At 37.4% G+C, this 18,767-nt stretch overlaps 1 protein-coding gene and 1 pseudogene across 7 annotated transcripts in view; one reads left to right on the forward strand and one right to left on the reverse strand.

Annotated features, from left to right (window-relative positions):
• EZH2 (enhancer of zeste 2 polycomb repressive complex 2 subunit) overlaps positions 1–18,767 on the forward strand; it is a 77,049-nt gene that overhangs the window by 51,866 nt on the left and 6,416 nt on the right. For 4 of the 7 annotated variants that reach the window (XM_012443716.2, XM_012443738.2, XM_012443730.2 and 1 more), the window contains 11 exons: positions 2,733–2,853; positions 3,681–3,821; positions 5,882–5,984; positions 6,529–6,692; positions 12,868–12,959; positions 14,439–14,679; positions 15,177–15,346; positions 15,777–15,871; positions 16,962–17,002; positions 17,450–17,575; positions 18,380–18,558. In XM_012443716.2, coding sequence (XP_012299139.1) covers positions 2,733–2,853; positions 3,681–3,821; positions 5,882–5,984; positions 6,529–6,692; positions 12,868–12,959; positions 14,439–14,679; positions 15,177–15,346; positions 15,777–15,871; positions 16,962–17,002; positions 17,450–17,575; positions 18,380–18,558 — 1,473 coding nt within the window. The remainder of the gene's footprint in view (positions 1–2,732; positions 2,854–3,680; positions 3,822–5,881; positions 5,985–6,528; positions 6,693–12,867; positions 12,960–14,438; positions 14,680–15,176; positions 15,347–15,776; positions 15,872–16,961; positions 17,003–17,449; positions 17,576–18,379; positions 18,559–18,767) is intronic. The other 3 variants (XM_064372444.1, XM_012443757.2, XM_012443763.2) reach the window with 1 other exon arrangement.
• LOC135274435 (U7 small nuclear RNA) lies at positions 11,499–11,542 on the reverse strand (annotated as a pseudogene).

The following is an 18,767-nucleotide window of genomic DNA, read 5'->3' on the forward strand; positions in this document are numbered from 1 at the left end:
TGTCTCTTAAAAAAAAAAAAGAAGAAGAATTAGCTGGATGTGGTGGTGAATGCCTGTAGTCCTAAGCTATTCAGGAGGCTGAGGTGGAAGGATGGCTTCAGGGAGGTGGAGATTGTAGTGAGCTGATATTGTGCCACTGCACTCCAGCCTGGGTAACAGCCAGACCTATCTCAGGAAAAAAAAAAAAAAAGGTAATGAAGCTTATAGTTCTTATCCTTAAAAAAGCCAGTGTCCTATAATCTCAGTCTTTGAGTTTTTGTTAATTGAGAACTTACTATTTAAAATAATTTTAGGTAGCATTTTATTGTGATAATATACATTATGTAATATTCATAGGGCTTATAAAACACAAACTTAAACATATTACCATAGCTAACTCTGATCCAGTAGCTTTTGTAATAAAATGCTAAGGAGAAACTGAAGCATGTGTTCTTGACTTGTATTGCTAAATAAAAAATACATAGTTTTATTGCTTAATTGATATATAAAGTGGGAAGGCTAATAAAATGTTGATGGAAGTCCTTGGTGAACCTGCTTTAGGAAATTGCTTGTTAGATTTAAAAAAAAATAGATATTTCCAATATTTTTAGTAAGTTTTATACTTTGTACAGTAGAGTATCAACTTCAATTACTCTTCTGTAATTGTGTAAATTTGAGTGTAGTTTGAGAATTACATTGCAAGACCTTAAGGGAAGTTTCATGTTCTCACAGACTGAAATTCTAGAATATAGTATTTAAATTTATCAATAAATGTAATTTGTGAATCATCCATGGATTTTGCTGGCCCAGCGTGGGTGACAGAACGAGACCCTGTCTCATTTTGCTGACCAAAGCAGATTAGGCACACAATCTTTATTATAACTAGGATATGTTTTGGAGAGCAGGATGATGTGGATATAATTGGGAAGACAAAATAGCTAAATGTCACTTAATTTTGGCTTAGATATAAAGAAATCAACTCCTAGTTTAAATGGGATTAGTGCTGTAATCCTAGCACTTTGGGAGGCCAAGATGAGTGGATCACCTGAGGTCAGGTGTTGGAAACCAGCCTGGCCAACATGGTGAAACCCCATCTCTACTAAAAATACAAAAAATTAGCCGGGTGTGGTGGCACATGCCTGTAATCCCAGCTACTCAAGAGGCTGAGGCAGGAGAATTGCTTGAACCTGGGAGGTGGAGGTTGCAGTGAACTGAGATCGTGCCACTGGGCTCCAGGCTGGGAAACAAGAAAGAAACTCTGTCTCCAAAAAAAAAAAAAAAGGGATTAGTGCAAGTGAAATGAGATGAAAACAGGCCTCTAGTGTGTACATAATCTTGAATTTGAATATATGAATACACTAAAGTCTACATTTTAATTATATGCCCCTTTTATCCCAATCATTCTTTTTCTTGTCTAAGGTCCTGTTGTCTTTATGAACTCTCCAGTTGTCCTAAATTTGTTACCCAGGGATTATTCGAGATTTTGTCCACACTTCCTGCCTGCTACTAGTGTGTGTGGCCTTTGCCAGCGGTTATTCCCTGTGGGCCATGGTCACAGTGGTGGGCTGAGCCTATACCATCTCACCCTTTAAAGAGCTGCTGTATACTCCCAGTCAGTCTCAGCCAGTCCCAGCCAGTCCATTCTGCTTATCAGAACTATCTTTCTGAAATTCTGTTTTTAGCAAATATCTTTTTCAAAGGCCTCTTAAGACTTAGACTTGTCTTCACTTGGAATTAGTCTCTTTAAACATATACTTCAGAACTGTGCAGTCTTTATCTATAATTACTGTCATTTTTATTCTTCATTGAAAATTCTCTTCCTCCCATGAATGTCAGCTTTCTTTACCTTGAAATCTTAAGTACTCCATTCTCTTAACTTTTCTTTGATTGACTCTTCTTTCTTCTCTGTTGTCTTCCAAAGCTTGATATAAACTCATCTATCATCTTTACTAGCACTGTCAACTTTGATACTAATCTCATTCATCTAAATATTGAAATATGTTTTTGTAGAATGTTCTTATTTTATATATAAGCACATATCCTTTGGGCATAAACTCAACACTCTTATGTCCCTAGAATTTTATTATATTGGATATCTTAAATTTTTTTTCTTTTTACCTTAAACTATTATGAATTAATGGATATCTTAATAACTGGATCATCAAGTGGAATGTGGGAGTCTTATGATAGTTTTTTGGTATGGGTTTTTACAGTTGATCTTGACATACTGTATTTCATTAAGACAACTCCCCTCGCTGTATTAACATATCAAATGAGAATGTACCTTAAAACTGATGATGGCTGGGCATGGTTGCTTATGGTGCCAGACACCTGTAATCCCAGCACTTTGGGACCAGCCTGGGCAGGATAGTGAGACGCTCATCTCAATAAAAAACGAAACAGGAAAATGAACCGATGATGTCTTTTCGTAATCTAGAGCATCTTTTTCTTTCTTAGAGGTATGTAAAATAATGGTAAGTTTTAATGATTGCTGACATATTAGATTAAGTACAGTATTTTTTCTTGAATTAAATTCTTTTTCTGTCAGCAGTTTTTGCAGATATGCTTATTCTTTGCTTTTATTCTATGCTATTATTCTTTGGTAGCTTTTAGAGTTTGCTCTCTGACTAGTATTTTAAATCTGGAGAACTGGGTAAAGACATCTTCATATGAAAAAAAGGTTGTATTTTAGTTATTTCACATTTGATACTTAGAATAAAGCTGCTTTTTAAATTTTTTTTTTTTTCTTTTAGGTGGAAGACGAAACTGTTTTACATAACATTCCTTATATGGGAGATGAAGTGTTAGACCAGGATGGTACTTTCATTGAAGAACTAATAAAAAATTATGATGGAAAAGTACATGGGGATAGAGGTGAGCCATATGCTTCTCTTGGGAAAAGGGGCTAACATGGATACTTTTGTTTATTAAGCATAGGGCTTGAGAAAAATTTTAGTATTAAAATTAAGTTTTGCACTGAACTATAAGGGACTGACCTGGGCCCAGGCCTAAAATTTTCAGTATTTTCCCTATTTTTGGGAAAATTAGGAGGATCATGTTTGCCACCCGATAATTACACATGGTTGGTTATAACATAAATTATAATAACAATAACATGTAAATTAAATAGAAATTGAGCATATGTAGATTTTAAGATTCTTTAGTAGTAAAATTAGTTAGGACTGGGGCTCTGCTTATGTGGCATATTGGGGCTCTAGCAGCCCCTACCGCTCAAAAATACCTCTCCTCTAGGAACTACAGTACCTGAAATTCAATATTAGAGTCATGGGTTCAGTTTTTTATTTAATGTCCAGGAGGCCCTGTTAAAGTGTCTGAAAGGGTAATATTTGTAATATTATCATCCATTTACATTATCAGTAGAAAACAGGGTCTGAAGTGATCAGTTAAAGGATGGTAGGAGGCTAAAGCCACAATCAGTTCCTAGAGGATTCGGTTTTGTAGTAGAAACTTTTGGGGAGGGGCTATTCAACAGAAAATAGCAGGTATTAAAGATAATTCTGCTTCCTAACTTTGTCTAAGGCCAGTCTTGAAAATCTTACATTTTGCTCCCCTCATTTCAATAATAATGTTTTAGTGCTAGTGACTAGGCTATGCCTGTTATGTCCAAAGTAGAAAAAGGATCCATAAACTTTTGTCATTACTACTTCTCCTGTGTGATTCTGACATTTGATGAATTTCAGAATGTGGGTTTATAAATGATGAAATTTTTGTGGAGTTGGTGAATGCCCTTGGTCAGTATAATGATGATGATGATGATGATGATGGAGATGATCCTGAAGATAGAGAAGAAAAGCAGAAAGATCTGGAAGATCACCGAGATGGTATGCCTGATGATTAGGATTCTGTGTAGCCAATACAGCTTTCTTTTGAAAACAGTAGAAAGAGTAGAAGTAGGGCTTAGTTTCTTTCTCTTTTTTTTTCCTTTGTTAAATATCACATTGATAGTAGTATAATCAAAATTGCATATTATGGCTGGTCAGGGTGGTTAACACTGTAATCCTAGCATTTTGGGAGGCCAAGGTAGGCAGATTGCTTGAGCCCAGGAGTTCAAGACCAGTCTGGGCAACATAGCAAGACCCCCATCTCTACTAAAAAATAAGAAAATGAGGCAGGGAGATTGCTTGAACCCAGGAGGTATAGGCTGCATTTAGCTGTGATTGTGCCACTGTACAGTCTGGCTGGGCAATAGAGTGGGACCCTGCCTTAAAAAAGAAAAAGAAGGCTGGGTGTGGTGGCCCACACCTGTAATCCTAGCACTTTGGGAGGCCGAGGTAGGTGGATCATGACGAGGTCAAGAGATCGAGACCATCCTGGCCAGCATAGTGATACCCCATCTCTACTAAAAATACAAAAATTAGCTGGGTGTGGTGGCGCTCGCCTGTAGTCCCAGCTACTTGGGAGGCTGAGGCAGGAGAATCGCTTGAACCCAGGAGGCAGAGGTTGCAGCGAGCTGAGATTGCTCCACTGCACTCCAGCCTGGTGACAGAACCAGACTCTGTCTCAAAACAAAAAAAGCAAACAAAAAAAAAAGCATATTATTTGCAACATTATTTTCAGTTTAGTATCTTTGTTTCCTTTGGCTAGGAAAGAACATAATTTTTTGTGTGCTTCACTGGGCAGTGTTTTAATATATGTATGATATTCACTATGTACAAGTTGTGTACTAATCAGGTTCATATGCACCAGCTCACTTAATCCTTATAATGGCTTCATGAGGTGGATGTTTTTATTAGATCCATTTTATATTTGAGGGGATGGATTTAGAGAGGTTAAGTAACTTATGAGATTACACTATTGGGAAGAAACAGAGCCAATAGTTGCTGTTCTCTACTTGGCAAAGCTTAGTTAAGGCAGCAAAGAAGAATTTGGTGAGGGAAATAGCAATTTTTTTTTTTTTGATATGGAGTCTCGCTCTGTTGCCAAGCTGGAGTGCAGTGGCGTGATCTTAGCTCACTGCAACCTCCGCCTCCCTGGTTCAAGTGATTCTCCTGCCTCAGCCTCCCAAGTAGCTGGGACTATAGGCGCACGCCACCATGCCCAGCTAATTTTTATATTTTTAGTAGAGATGGGGTTTCACCATGTTGGCCAGGATGGACTCGATCTCTTGACCTCGTGATCCGCCCGCCTTGGCCTTCCTAAGTGCTGGGATTACAGGCATGAGCCACTGTGCCCAGCCGGGAAATAGCAGGTTTTTTTTGGAGACAGAGCCTTGCTCTGTTGCTCAGGCTGGAGTGCAATGGTAAGATCTCCGCTCACCGCAGTCTCTGCCTCCTGGGTTCAAGTAATTCTCCTGCTTGATCCTATCCGGAGTAGCTGGGATTACAGGCATCCGCCACCATGCCTGGCTAATTTTTTGTGTTTTTAGTAGAGACGGAGTTTCACCATGTTGGTCAGGCTGGTCTTGAACTTCTGACCTTGTGATCCACCTGCCTTGGTCTCCCAAAGTCCTGGGATTACAGGCATGAGCGACCGCGCCCGGCCGGAAATAGCAATTTCTAAGAAGCATATTTCAGAAAGAGAATTTTAAAAGGCACCTTAGTGATCATCTAGTTCAGCTCCTTCATTTTACAGATGAGTAAACAGACTCGAGGTAAAGTGATCACTCTTGGTTACAAAATCAGTTAGTAGCAGAGCTGGGAGTAGGACTTAGGTTTTCTGCTTGACAGTCCTCTTAAAGCTTTTCATATTTGAATTTGAATTTTGTTTTTGACTGACTGGCATTCTACAGACACATGTAAAATATGTGAGAAGTAAGCAAAATACAAAGTTGATGATTTCTTAGAAAATCAGCTTTGTTATAGAGACATAGTTGGGTGGAGAAAATCAAAGATTGAAAACTTGCTTATTTCCTTTTTTTTTTCTTTCATATTCTCCTGTTTAGATAAAGAAAGTCGCCCACCTCGGAAATTTCCTTCTGATAAAATTTTTGAAGCCATTTCCTCAATGTTTCCAGATAAGGGCACAGCAGAAGAGCTAAAGGAAAAGTAAGATTTGTTCCTTTGAGGCAATCTTGCCCTGTATGGTATGTAACTCACCATTTTGGTTTGTTACAAATGGAATCAATGTAGCGGATGAGCCACTACACTTTGTTGACAATGTTTGCAAGATACTTGAAGCAACATATATACCTGTGGTACTCTGCACTACAAAATATTTACTGTAGATAGAATAAATCATGTGTATAATTTATATAGACACATAAACCCATATACACATAATTTACAGTAGTACATTTACAGGAAAATTCTCTGGATACCAGTAGAAATTTTAGTACAGTTGGTGTTTAATTAAAACTAATATATCCTTTTCAATGACATATTTGAATATATCATTGAATTTGATTCTTGATAACACCATGCATAATGTTTAGTTGGCTCTTTAAGTAAAGATTGTTGTAGGTTAGAGGCATTCCTTTGTGCTTTAGGCAAGATAAACATCAAAAGTAACACACGGAAACCTTTAGAAACTTGTTTTCAAAAAAGTGATTTTTGTTTCATGTTTACTTAAATTTTTCTTGGTTAATGTCAGATATAAAGAACTCACCGAACAGCAGCTCCCAGGCGCGCTTCCTCCTGAATGTACCCCCAACATAGATGGACCAAATGCTAAATCTGTTCAGAGAGAGCAAAGCTTACACTCCTTTCATACGCTTTTCTGTAGGCGATGTTTTAAATATGACTGCTTCCTACATCGTAAGTGCAATTATTGTACGTTTTCATTTTCTATCTTTGTTGTGGAATTATGTTTTAAAGCAGCTTGGAGAGTGCTATCATTTATTACAACTAGAATTTATTGTTTAACCTTGTATTTGAAAAATATATTTAGATCTCAGTATTATTTTTACTTTGTTGCTTGAGGATTGCTCTGAAATCTTATGCATGTATTTCGTTTGGACTACTATTTTCCACTAATACAGAATTCAGGTCAGTGGTTTTTTTTTTTCCAACTGTAAGTGGTAACTAAGCAGTTGTTTTATGATAAAACTGTTATTATGAACTGATAGCCCAGAGCAACATTGTTGATATTGATGAACAAATTATGTTGAATAAGAAATTGGCCAAAAACATGTTCAGGTAAGTGCTTGTCGATTTAGGGTAAATTTTATTATTATTATTATTATTATTATTATTATTTTTTGCTGTCTTAGGTAAGTTTTAAAAAATACCTGCATCTGAATACAAGTAAAACAAAACATTCTTAGTGAAATTAAAGGATGGTATATACAATAATACTTTTTCACCCTGACATTTCTAGACAATGTGGTTTCTTAGTAAATTTGGTAATTGAATTGTAATTGGTAATTGAAACTTTTAAGTGCAGTTTAAAAGCATCAACTACTTTTGAGGCACATATTTTGAAAATGTATTTCATAGTTCCTAATTTTCCTAGAGTAATTCGCTTATTATAGTTTAGTCTTTCCTATATTGTATTTTACTATGTCTGTCTATGGCATGGTAATTTCTTTAGGAGCTTTGACCCCATGTAAAATCATTTTCCCTGTACTAAATGGCCCTACATTGCTTTGCTGGTCTCAGTTCCTATGCCTACCGTTTACAGATTGATTCCTCCTCATTCACCAATAGTACATCTTTTTAAGCTTGCCCAAGCAGCTGTTCTCACTTCCTCCTAAGTTTTTGCTGTATCTGCTTATTTTTGCTGTAGCTAATAATTTGTTGAGTGATGTATACATTGGTCTGGAAATGTTTTGTTTTTGTATGTGACACATTAGTGGTTTAGTTATCTTAAAATGGAAAAAACTTGAAGTAGATTTTTATAATTATCATTATATCTTCATCTCCTTGTTCTTGTCTGAACTCCTCATCTAGTTTAAATTTATTTGGTGGTTTTAATAATCCGTAGTAGGTCATATATTTGTTGCTTCAGCCAGTGGACAGTTAAGCCCTTGAAATAGTTGTCTTAAATTTCATTTTAATTCCTTTTCACACCATCAATTTATGAATTACATCCAGTTTTTATTAAAAATATTGTAAATTGCGGCTGGGCACGGTGGCTCATGCCTGTAATTCCAGCACTTTGGGAGGCCGGGGTGGGCAGACTACGAGGTCAGGAGTTTAAAACCAGACTGCCCAACATGGTAAAACCCCGACTCTATTAAAACATACAAAGGCCGGGCGCGGTGGCTCACGCCTGTAATCCCAGCACTTTGGGAGGCCGAGGCGGGTGGATCACGAGGTCAAGAGATCGAGACCATCCTGGTCAACATGGTGAAACCCCGTCTCTACTAAAAATACAAAAAATTAGCTGGGCATGGTGGCACGTGCCTGTAATCCCAGCTACTCGGGAGGCTGAGGCAGGAGAATTGCCAGAACCCAGGAGGCAGAGGTTGCGGTGAGCCGAGATCGCGCCATTGCACTCCAGCCTGGGTAACGAGCGAAACTCCATCTCAAAAAACAAAAAACAAAAACATACAAAAACTAGTTGGGCATGGTAGTTCGTGCCTGTAATCTCAGCTACTTGGGAGGCTGAGGTAGGAGAATTGCTTGAACCAGGACCGAGGAGGCGGAGGTTGCAGTGAGCTGAGATCGTGACACTGCACTCCAGACTGGTACAGAGCGAGACTCCACCTCAAAAAAAACATTGTAAGTTGCATGTAGATATCACTGTAGCAAAGAATAGAGTAGAAGCTCTATTTTAGAGTCATTGAAAGGTCCTTCCAATTTGTTGTTTATAGATGTAGCATTTAATAAAGTTTTTTGCTATAAAAATGAACCATAGAAGTAGGACACTACTTTTAAACATTATAATAGTTTTTTTTATTGTGCTGTTTGGAAATGAGCCCAAAACTTTGAGGCTGCAGTGAGCTATGATTGTGCCGTTGTACTCCAGCCAGGCAACAGGGTGAGACCCCATCTCTTTAAAAAAAAAAAAAAAAAAAAAAAAAAAAAAAGAGGGGTATGAAAATGTGTACAATGAAGTCTCCCTATGACTTTCTGTTCCCCATGCATCAAATTTTTACTTCACTCCTTCCACTTTTATTAGTAGTTAACCACTTTTATTAGGTCTCTTGTATTTTTTACAGTTTTGTTGGCAAGCATAAAGATACTCTTTTTTTTTCTGACCATCTTATTTAAATCGTTCCGTACCATTCAGGCTTTTCCCCTTTTTTGGGATAAGGATAGGATTTAACATTGTAGATACTACTAGCCTTATCTGTATAGCTGCATAGTCTGTGCTATAGGAGGTTCCAGAACTTACTGGACTTGTCTCTAATAGTGACCATTTGGATCGTTCTAAGCTTTATGTTGTAATGGTGCCACAGTGAAATCACCTTGCAAATTTGTACCCATTTCACACAAGTTCGAGTTTTCGTGATAAACTCTGTTTAGGTATTGCCAAATGACCTCCATATGGGGCCATAGCAGTTTAAAGCCTGACCAGCAAAGTCAGACAGCCCTACCCGTAGAAGGTGTTACCAAACTTCATTTTAAAATTGATTTTATAAGTGAAAAATGGCTTTTAGCATTGATTTTAAATTCTGGTTTTTCTTTGTTTTTTAATCTCTGCTTCCCACAGGTGATAAGCCTTGTTTTAATACCTGGTTTTTTTTTTTCCTTTGAATGAGGGTAGGATCTTCCTGTATGTTGAAGAGTGAACTATTTTTGTTTTTTTGTTTTTGTGAGACGGGGTCTCGCTCTGTCACCCAGGCTGGAATGCAGTGACATGATCTTGGCTCACTGCAATTTTTGCCTCCTGGATTTAAGTCATTCTCCTGCCTCAGCCTCCTGAGTAGCTGGAATTACAGGTGCGCACCACCTCACCTGGCTCATTTTTGTACTTTTAGTAGAGACAGTTTTGCCATGTTGGCCAGGCTGGTCTCAAACTTCTGACCTCAGGTGATCTGCCCATCTCAGCCTCCCATAGTGCTAGGATTACAGGTATGAGCCCCTGTGCCTGGCCTATTTTTATTCTTTTGCTCATAGGTCTTTTTGATATCTTAGGAGCTTTTTTATATAATCAGGAAATTAGGTTTTTTGAAATATGAGTTGCATTTTTTCCAGTTTATTTGGTAAAAATCCCATAAGCAAAGTTTATTTTAAGACAGAGTCTTCCTTTGTCACCCAGGCTGGAGTGCAGTGGTGTGATCTTGGCTCACTGCAGCCTTCATCTCCTGGTTTCAGGCTATTCTTGTGCCTCAGCCTCCGGAGTAGCTTGGACTATAGACATGTGCTATCACACCCGGCTAATTTTTGTATTTTTAGTAGAGACAGCATTTCATCATGTTGACCAGGCTGGTCTCAAACTCCTGACCCCAAGTGATCTGCCTGCTTTGGCCTCTCAAAGGGCTGGGATTACAGGCGTGAGCCACTGTGCCCTTTTAGTTTAAACATTTTTTGAAAAGTAGTTGAATTTATCAGTTAGCTTTCTCATTCCAAGATTATAAAGGGTTTCTCACTATTTTTTCTAGTATGTTTTAGGCTTCATTTTTTAAACTTATAAATCTTTGATCCATTTGGAATTTAATATGATGTAGATTATAAATCTGATTCCTCCTTCTCATCTCCAGAGTTGCCTAGTTGTTTCACTTACTGAAAAGTTCAACTTTCACTGCTTTGAGATATTTTCTTCATTGCCTATTTGGCATATGTGTTTGGTTTTCTCAACATTGTGTTCTTATAGTCTGTCTATTTATGAAGCAGCATTCAGAGATCTCCTAGCAATTCTTGTTTTTCTGTACAAATTTATTTATTTTTAGACAGCGTCTTGCTCTGTCACCCAGGCTGGAGTAGTGCAGTGGCACAGTCATGGCTCACTGCAGCCTTGATTTCCTGAGCTCAACCAATTCTCCCACCCCAGGCTCCTGCCTAGCTGGGACTACAGGCATTTAACACCATTGTTGGCTTCTTCCTTCCTCCCTTCCTCTCCCCTTCTCCTCCTTTCTTTTTCTTTTCAGATCTCACTGTGTTGCCCAGTCTGGTCTTGAACTCCTGGCCTCAAGTGATCCTCCTGCCTTGGTCTCCCAAAGTGCTGGGGTTACAGGCGTGAGCCACTGCACCTAGCCTATATACATTTCAAAGTCTATCTCGTTTTTTTTTTTTTAATTATTGGTATGCTTATTGGAATTTCATTAAATTTATAAATGACCTAACTTTTTTTAAAATTTAAGGGTCTGACCATATGATCACCTGTGTGTTTTTAAATTACTTCTTTAGTTTTCTTTATATAACTCTTGTAATTTTTTTGTTGAGTATTTCTAGGTATTAAACTTGTTGCTGCTGTTGGGCTTTTTCTGCATTCTGTCTTCTGTGTTGTACCCTGCTGCTACCTTACTGCATTGTCTTCATGTTTATCAGTTTCTCAGTGCATTCTTAGGAGTTTTCCAGCTGTTTAATTATACTGTCTGTAGTTATTTATGGTTTTGCCTTCTTTCTAGTCTTCATAACTGAAGCTTCTTTCTCTTTTCTACCTACTTATTGTTTGATTGGGCGGGGGGACTTTTGGTCAGGGGGGACTTTCTGATTTAAAAAAAACAAAACAAAACTGGAAAGCCTGCTAGACAAATTTTAAAAGAGCTGTAACTGTCTTTTTTACATACTTTAGCTTCTATTTTCAGTACAGTTTAAAAACTAGTAGTGCTGGTAGAGATAAATGTTCTGTCTCTTCTAGATGCGTTTTGGAAAATTATTCTTTACATTTAGGTTTTGAGACTTACTTGTATAAAGTTTGTGTTCTCTAATGATCGTTTTATTTTTGTGAATATTCTTGTTTCCTATGTATTTCATTGTCACTTTTTTGTTAAGTGGTTTATATATTTTAATTATGTATTTTTTTCTTCAGAGAACCAGCTACAATGTTAGTTTAACTCATAAACAGAAAAATAGTTGTATTCAGGTTCCTAAGCGAACGTAATTTAGCACCAAATTAGTTATGGTGTTAGGCTGTCTGGAGTCTAGTTGCTCACCCATATGGAACAGAATCTGAGCCTTGAATTTTCTTCTTTAAAAACACAACTTTATCCTATTTTTTTTTCTTTCTTTTCTCATCAGTCTTTAATATGGCTTTTTATAACTATTTAAAAAATTTGTTTTGTGAAAATGTCACTTGTTTTTAATTCAAATTAATTTTCATCTTGTATAATTCTGAATAGTCCATTTCCAGCATTTGCCTTTTGTACATGGGGGAAGCAAGGTTTTTGCAAGAAATTGTCTGACGTTTGCCCGGCTGTCAGTGTTCACACCATTTTCATGGAGCAGTACATCACCATTTGAATCTTTCTGATATGTTATTTTGGAATTTTAGGTTTCAAATGGTGTATCTTTTTAAAACCTGTGTATTGACATCGTAATTTTCTGTGGAAAGACACTGTAAGCTCTCACCAGGTTCTTGGATTGGGTATGATTCAGAGGAACTAAATATTAGTAATTGGGACTGTCTTCTTTATCTTTAAAAACGAGTTTTTACGATTGGTATCTCTTTCTGCTTCCCATTTGACAAGCTGATTGCTGACCTTTCTTTTGAAATAAGAAATTGTATATCAGAATTCTTTTGATTAAAAATAGGAAATCTGATTTAATTGTAGACGGAATATCAACTGCTTAAATGGAGAAAGATTCAATTTAAGTAAATGTTTATAACCATAGTTACGTGCATCAATTTTACGTGCAAGGAGAAAAAATGATAAATCACAAATCATCCCAGAATTTACTGTTTTTCTTTCCTGCTAAAATGGTTGGAGGAAGAGGAATGGAGAATACATTGTGATCGTTCAGTAAGAGCTTGAAGGAAAGTTGTGTAAAGTAATGTAAACCACATATTAGCAAGATTATAATCTATTAATCTTAATGTTAAAAATAATGAAAAAGTATTTTATAGTTATATTAGATTCATTATGTTTCATTTATTTTGCAGCTTTTCATGCAACACCCAACACTTATAAGCGGAAGAACACAGAAACAGCTCTAGACAATAAACCTTGTGGACCACAGTGTTACCAGCATTTGGTAAGACTTAGTGCCTTATTATTACAGAGGGTACTTGAGAGGACTTAATTTTGCACTTTGGTGGAGGTGATCAAGTCAGCGTTAATGTTGTCTGCACCCATGCTGTTATGGGCCATATGATAGACAGTTTTCTCACCCATGTTGTTTCTTCCATAGCTCATGTACTACACATTTTAGTCTTTCATTAATGTGGTATTATTCCTTTTAAAATCTGTGTTATCTCTTCAGCAACATTTCAGGGTCTTTAGGATCAAGGACTCTTACGACTTCCACAAAGTCTATGAGAGTGTGAGACACAGATAGTCCACTTAGAAACCAGGCAGTCAGTAACCATATACAGTAGATCCCAAGCCCTTCTCATAGCCATATCTCTCTGCTTGAGTTTTAGATGCACTGTCATTTCAGGTATATGATAGATCCCACAGATTTTTTTTTTTTTTTTTAATGATGGAGAAAAGGTAAGGGGTTAGGAAAATATGAGGTAGAAAAGTTGTTTTTATACGGGTACTCTCTTATTTTTACCATTTCCCCTCTTTGAACCAAGCCACTCCTACCTAGGAACTAAATGGGTATATATTGCCTGTTGGATTTTGGACAGAAGATTCATTGAATGGCACCTGCAGAAGGTATCCTATTTTTAAGCAATTTGGTTTTTGTAGAATGAAGTGTAAGACTGTTGACTGCTGTCAAACTTCTCCCTTCTGTTTCCACTTAAAAGAAAAAAAATGGAATTCTTGAGCACTGTTTTATGATATTCTTTACAAGGCAGAATTTTGTTTGGCTCATCTGAAATGTTTCTGTGGTCTCTATAAACCATGCTCTTACCATTGTTTTATACTTTGAGACTGGATTACTGTACTTCATAATGCCAAATGTAACCCTCACAGTCTTGTTCCTGAAGTTCCTTTTATGTCTTCCTGTGGCTCTGTATCCTTCACAGGAAAAAAAAAAAAGGTTGGGATGTTTTAATAGTAAGACGGGAAGCGATAAAGTCAAGCATGTTTGTGTTTTGTGTTCTTGTATACTTTAAATATTAACATGAAGATGTATGCAATATCTTAAACTCTACATAGGTATTCTTACTCTGTGCACATTATATATATGATTCTTCTGTAAAGATTCACTTTTACATAGACTGTATGTCCTTAGAAATATGTGTATTTCATACTTTATCTTCTTATATTTTAAGTTAATTATAACCTGTTAATATATTTTACAAATTCACAATTTAGAACTATCTTGCCTGATTTTTTACTATCCTAGGAATATATAGAACCCATGTTTCTCTTTCTGAAATTTTCAGACTATTTAAAAGCAGATCAAAAGAAGTATATTAGACATGCAAATGATTATTTGTGATAATTGGATAATGTGGTAAATTATTTGACTAACTTTGCTTATACAGAATTTTTTTTTTTTCTCTTCCATCAAAATGAGTTTTAGAACTTTGCCCTGATGTGAACATTTTTCATTTCGTAGGAGGGAGCAAAAGAGTTTGCTGCTGCTCTCACCGCTGAGCGGATAAAGACCCCACCAAAACGCCCAGGAGGCCGAAGAAGAGGACGGCTTCCCAATAACAGTAGCAGGCCCAGCACCCCCACCATTAATGTGCTGGAATCAAAGGATACGGACAGTGATAGGGAAGCAGGGACTGAAACAGGGGGAGAGAACAATGATAAAGAAGAAGAAGAGAAGAAAGACGAAACTTCGAGCTCCTCTGGTAAGACACGTCTAATAATTGGGTTTTACTGCTGTGAAAGCTCATAATATGAGGATTAAGGATATATAATGCATTGAATAATTTTCTTAGTTTTCAGTATAATGAGAAATCTAAGACCAGTGCTATATCAAGAATGTGTAGCTGCATTGCTTCTGTTTCCTGCCTCCACCCCTACCCTACCTTGTGATGTTTGCCCTGCTTGGTTGTTGGAAAGTTGATGATGCAGTTTATTCTCATTCTTTGTGCCATTTTTCTTTTTCGATCTTTCTCAGATAGGGAATAATGGAATTCGGATCATTTGGTTTAATATTCTTGATGTTCTATCAGTAGTTTTGGTTAGAGAGAAAATATGAACTACTGATAAGTTAGTATTTTACAGATCGGATTTTAGTTGTCCATATCTTTTTGATTTTTTTCTTAAGCACACCCTGAATTTTACTTCTTAATATTATTTCCAGTCATCATTTATTGACCAGTGCTTACATTTGGTTTTGTAGAAGCAAATTCTCGGTGTCAAACACCAATAAAGATGAAGCCAAATATTGAGCCTCCTGAGAATGTGGAGTGGAGTGGTGCTGAAGCCTCAATGTTTAGAGTCCTCATTGGCACTTACTATGACAATTTCTGTGCCATTGCTAGGTTAATTGGGACCAAAACATGTAGACAGGTAAGATATCCGATAAAAATGTTGTTAAAAGAGCCTCAAACATAGGGATAAAAATGTACTCATTGTCCAAACAAAGAAAATTCTTGGTTATTACTAAGTTCCTATTCATCTCCTAAAAATTATTTTTTCTTCTCAAGAGGAAATTGAATGAAAATTACTCTTCACGTAGGTCACAGAATTTCCCCACTGTAGACATTTAAGGTTAGATTTTAAAAGCTAGTAAGAATTTAAATTTAACATCACAGTTCTTGACCAGAATATAATTACAGCTACCCCCAATGTGAGGGTAGAGACAGTGATGTCTGTTATATCCTGAGCATCTAGCAGTGTCACAGAAGAGACAAAAACATTTATCTGGTATGCATGAGTATAAGAATGGTTTGCCTAAATACGACTGTCCTCATGGCTCTGTGACTGTGCCTCTTGTCAGGTGTATGAATTTAGAGTCAAAGAATCTAGCATCATAGCTCCAGCTCCCGCTGAGGATGTGGACACTCCTCCAAGGAAAAAGAAGAGGAAACACAGGTGAGTCTGCCATGAACCTCTTAGAGAAGTCAACACAGATAGACGCTGCCCACGAGGCCCTTCCTAAGGGCTGCTGTTGGTTTCTACTTAGTCTGCTTTTAAAAACCTTAAACTGCCATCAAAAACAGAACTGTGGAATCTTATTTCCACTGGGAATTGCTAGTATTTTTCTATAGGAATACAGCAGCCTTCAGTATATTTGGCATGTTAAGAGTCCTTAAAATTATGGTTACCAGACTGCATTTGGGTTAAGAAAAACTTACTTAGTAGCGTTTGCAGTAAAGGCTACATAAATAATTATTTTAACAACATGAAATGTTGTGTCTTTCTGATGTGAGCTCTGGGCCAGTTTTTAGAAGTATCTTTTATTCTAGGAGCTTGAATTTCTAAGTTGTGTGGCATTGCATTCTGATATTCTTAATAAGGCCTGTGTGAATGTTACCTTTACCTTAGTGAATGTTTTCAGGCTGGTTTGATTTGTATCTGCTCTAATCTCCCCATACCTCCACCTCATATTTTTAAAAATGAGAAACACAATTGGGTAGGTAAGGGTGCAGTTAGATTATGCTTCAAAAATTGTGTACAGGCTTATGTTACATTTTGTTACTTTAAAGAAAGTGTAGGGTCAACCCAATTTAGAATTTTTAAAAATCAAGTGTTTTTTCTCCCCCATAAGAATTTAGGCTTTAGGAGATGCTTCTGAATTTTTGGTTGAATTATTTCTGACCATGTAGTTTACTTGATTGGTTAATGATGCCTGAAATTAGAGAAAGTGATCAGTACCATCCACATCAGAATAAATCAACAGACAGACATACCTGCTGCTTTGTGCAGCATTGGGAGCTCAGGGGTCCTGACCAGGAGTCATGGATAAACACAAGAAATGACGTCTTGCCACACCAGGGGCAGCCTGAGCCATCAAGCTGTTTGAAATGCTCCAAACCGATGGCAAGAATTAGCTGGGGGAAGGCATGACTCTTGGCTCTAATGCACTGTGTGTTCGTGGCACAGAGAGATCCAGTCAGGCAGCTCTCTCTTGGATTTGTAGCTTTCCTGAAGTTTATGTTTCATTTTCTTTGTGTTTTTGCAGGTTGTGGGCTGCACACTGCAGAAAAATACAGCTGAAAAAGGGTTAGCATCTTTCCATTCCCCTCGTCATTGGCTTAACAATGTCTGCTTTGTTCTCATTTGTTTTAGAATAGTAACTGGATTAGAGCTTGGGTTATTCTAATATAATTGCCTTCTGTACATTAAACCAATTTGAATGGAGGATGTCTGTTGATGAATCCCCAGTCGGTTCGGAGGCTGATTGGAAGGCGTGAGTCCTATGAAGGAGAAGTGCTTTGGGATGGGACTGAGATGTAGCCCTGCTCTAGATGGAGCTCACAAGCACTTGGGGGTGGGAGAGTATTTTTACCATCATTCTGTAAACAGGAATATGTGTAACATTATGCATTCAGTAAAGGAAGGCCAGCTACACTCCACAGGTAGTAGGGAAGAATGTACTCTTGTTAATTGTGTATGATCGTTTCCCATCTCCCTGGATTCATTGGCCTGCATGATGTTATCTTTATTCAGACGGCTCCTCTAACCATGTTTACAACTATCAACCCTGTGATCATCCACGGCAGCCTTGTGACAGTTCGTGCCCTTGTGTGATAGCACAAAATTTTTGTGAAAAGTTTTGTCAATGTAGTTCAGAGTGTAAGTATTTGTTGCTTTGATGCAATTGCATGAGAATTAAATAGGCCTTTGGTCAGCAATTTAAAACATCAAAAATTAAGAACACAGGAGCATTCCCTTGTTTACTTTAGGAAATTCATCGATTCTACAGGTATTGATTGAGCCCCATACCTGGCCCCATGCCAGTGACCAGTCAGTCGCCTGGGTGTCGTGTGTCTATGTGTGTGAGGCAGGCAAAGTTGTATTAAAGGAACCTGAATTTTATTTTTTTCTTCTTTGATCATTTAAATTAAGTCATATTAAAGTCGGCACAGATTGTAAGAGGAATCTAGAAGGAGCTACCCAAATAATTTTTGGGTACCAGAAGTTGTCAGAGTTTAGGAAGGTTTTATTCTTCAGAATAAAGGAATGTAGCATAAACGTAGGGGATTATTATAATTGTTTAATGAAACTGCACATGAAGCTTGAGTCCTAAGGGAGTGTTTAGAACTAGGAGCTATTAGAATGTTCAAGGACCATGGATATTGTTTCATCCAAACTCTTTATTCACACTTACTTTAAATATATACATTATTTAACAAATGAAAAATGGAAAAACAACTCAATGGTGGTCTTTTTCAGTACAAACAGCTTTAACTTTGCTGTTAATACTTCCATTTCCTTGTCTATACAGTAGAGTAATAAGGTGGTTGTGAGGGTTGAGAGTCAGTCAGATGCTCAGTACAGCCCTTGCCACGTATCTTTCTGCAAATTCTTCATATGGTGATGATTGTGATAGTGATGGTGTTGATGATGAGTGAAGAACCTCCACACCTCTCTCTGAAGGTCAAAACCGCTTTCCGGGATGCCGCTGCAAAGCACAGTGCAACACCAAACAGTGCCCATGCTATCTGGCTGTCCGAGAGTGTGACCCTGACCTCTGTCTTACTTGTGGAGCTGCTGACCATTGGGACAGTAAAAATGTGTCTTGTAAGAACTGCAGTATTCAGCGGGGCTCCAAAAAGGTAAGCAACAAGTTGCTTCTGGAAGGTTGTTTTTAGTGATGCCAATCTCAGGATTGTCTTAGATGATTTCACTGGGGCAAAAAGTAAAAGTGATCCTTGAAAGGTGCAACTGATGAGAGAGAAAGTGTTGATAATTTTCTCTGGGTAATGCACTCTGGGGCAGTCTCTTCAGTATTCTAGAGAACACCATACTCTGGTGGTGGGAGAAA

Source organism: Aotus nancymaae, unplaced genomic scaffold (assembly GCF_030222135.1).
Source record: "Aotus nancymaae isolate 86718 unplaced genomic scaffold, 86718_ANA_hifiasm-v0.15.2.pri h1tg000002l, whole genome shotgun sequence".
Taxonomy (NCBI): Eukaryota; Metazoa; Chordata; class Mammalia; order Primates; family Aotidae; genus Aotus; species Aotus nancymaae.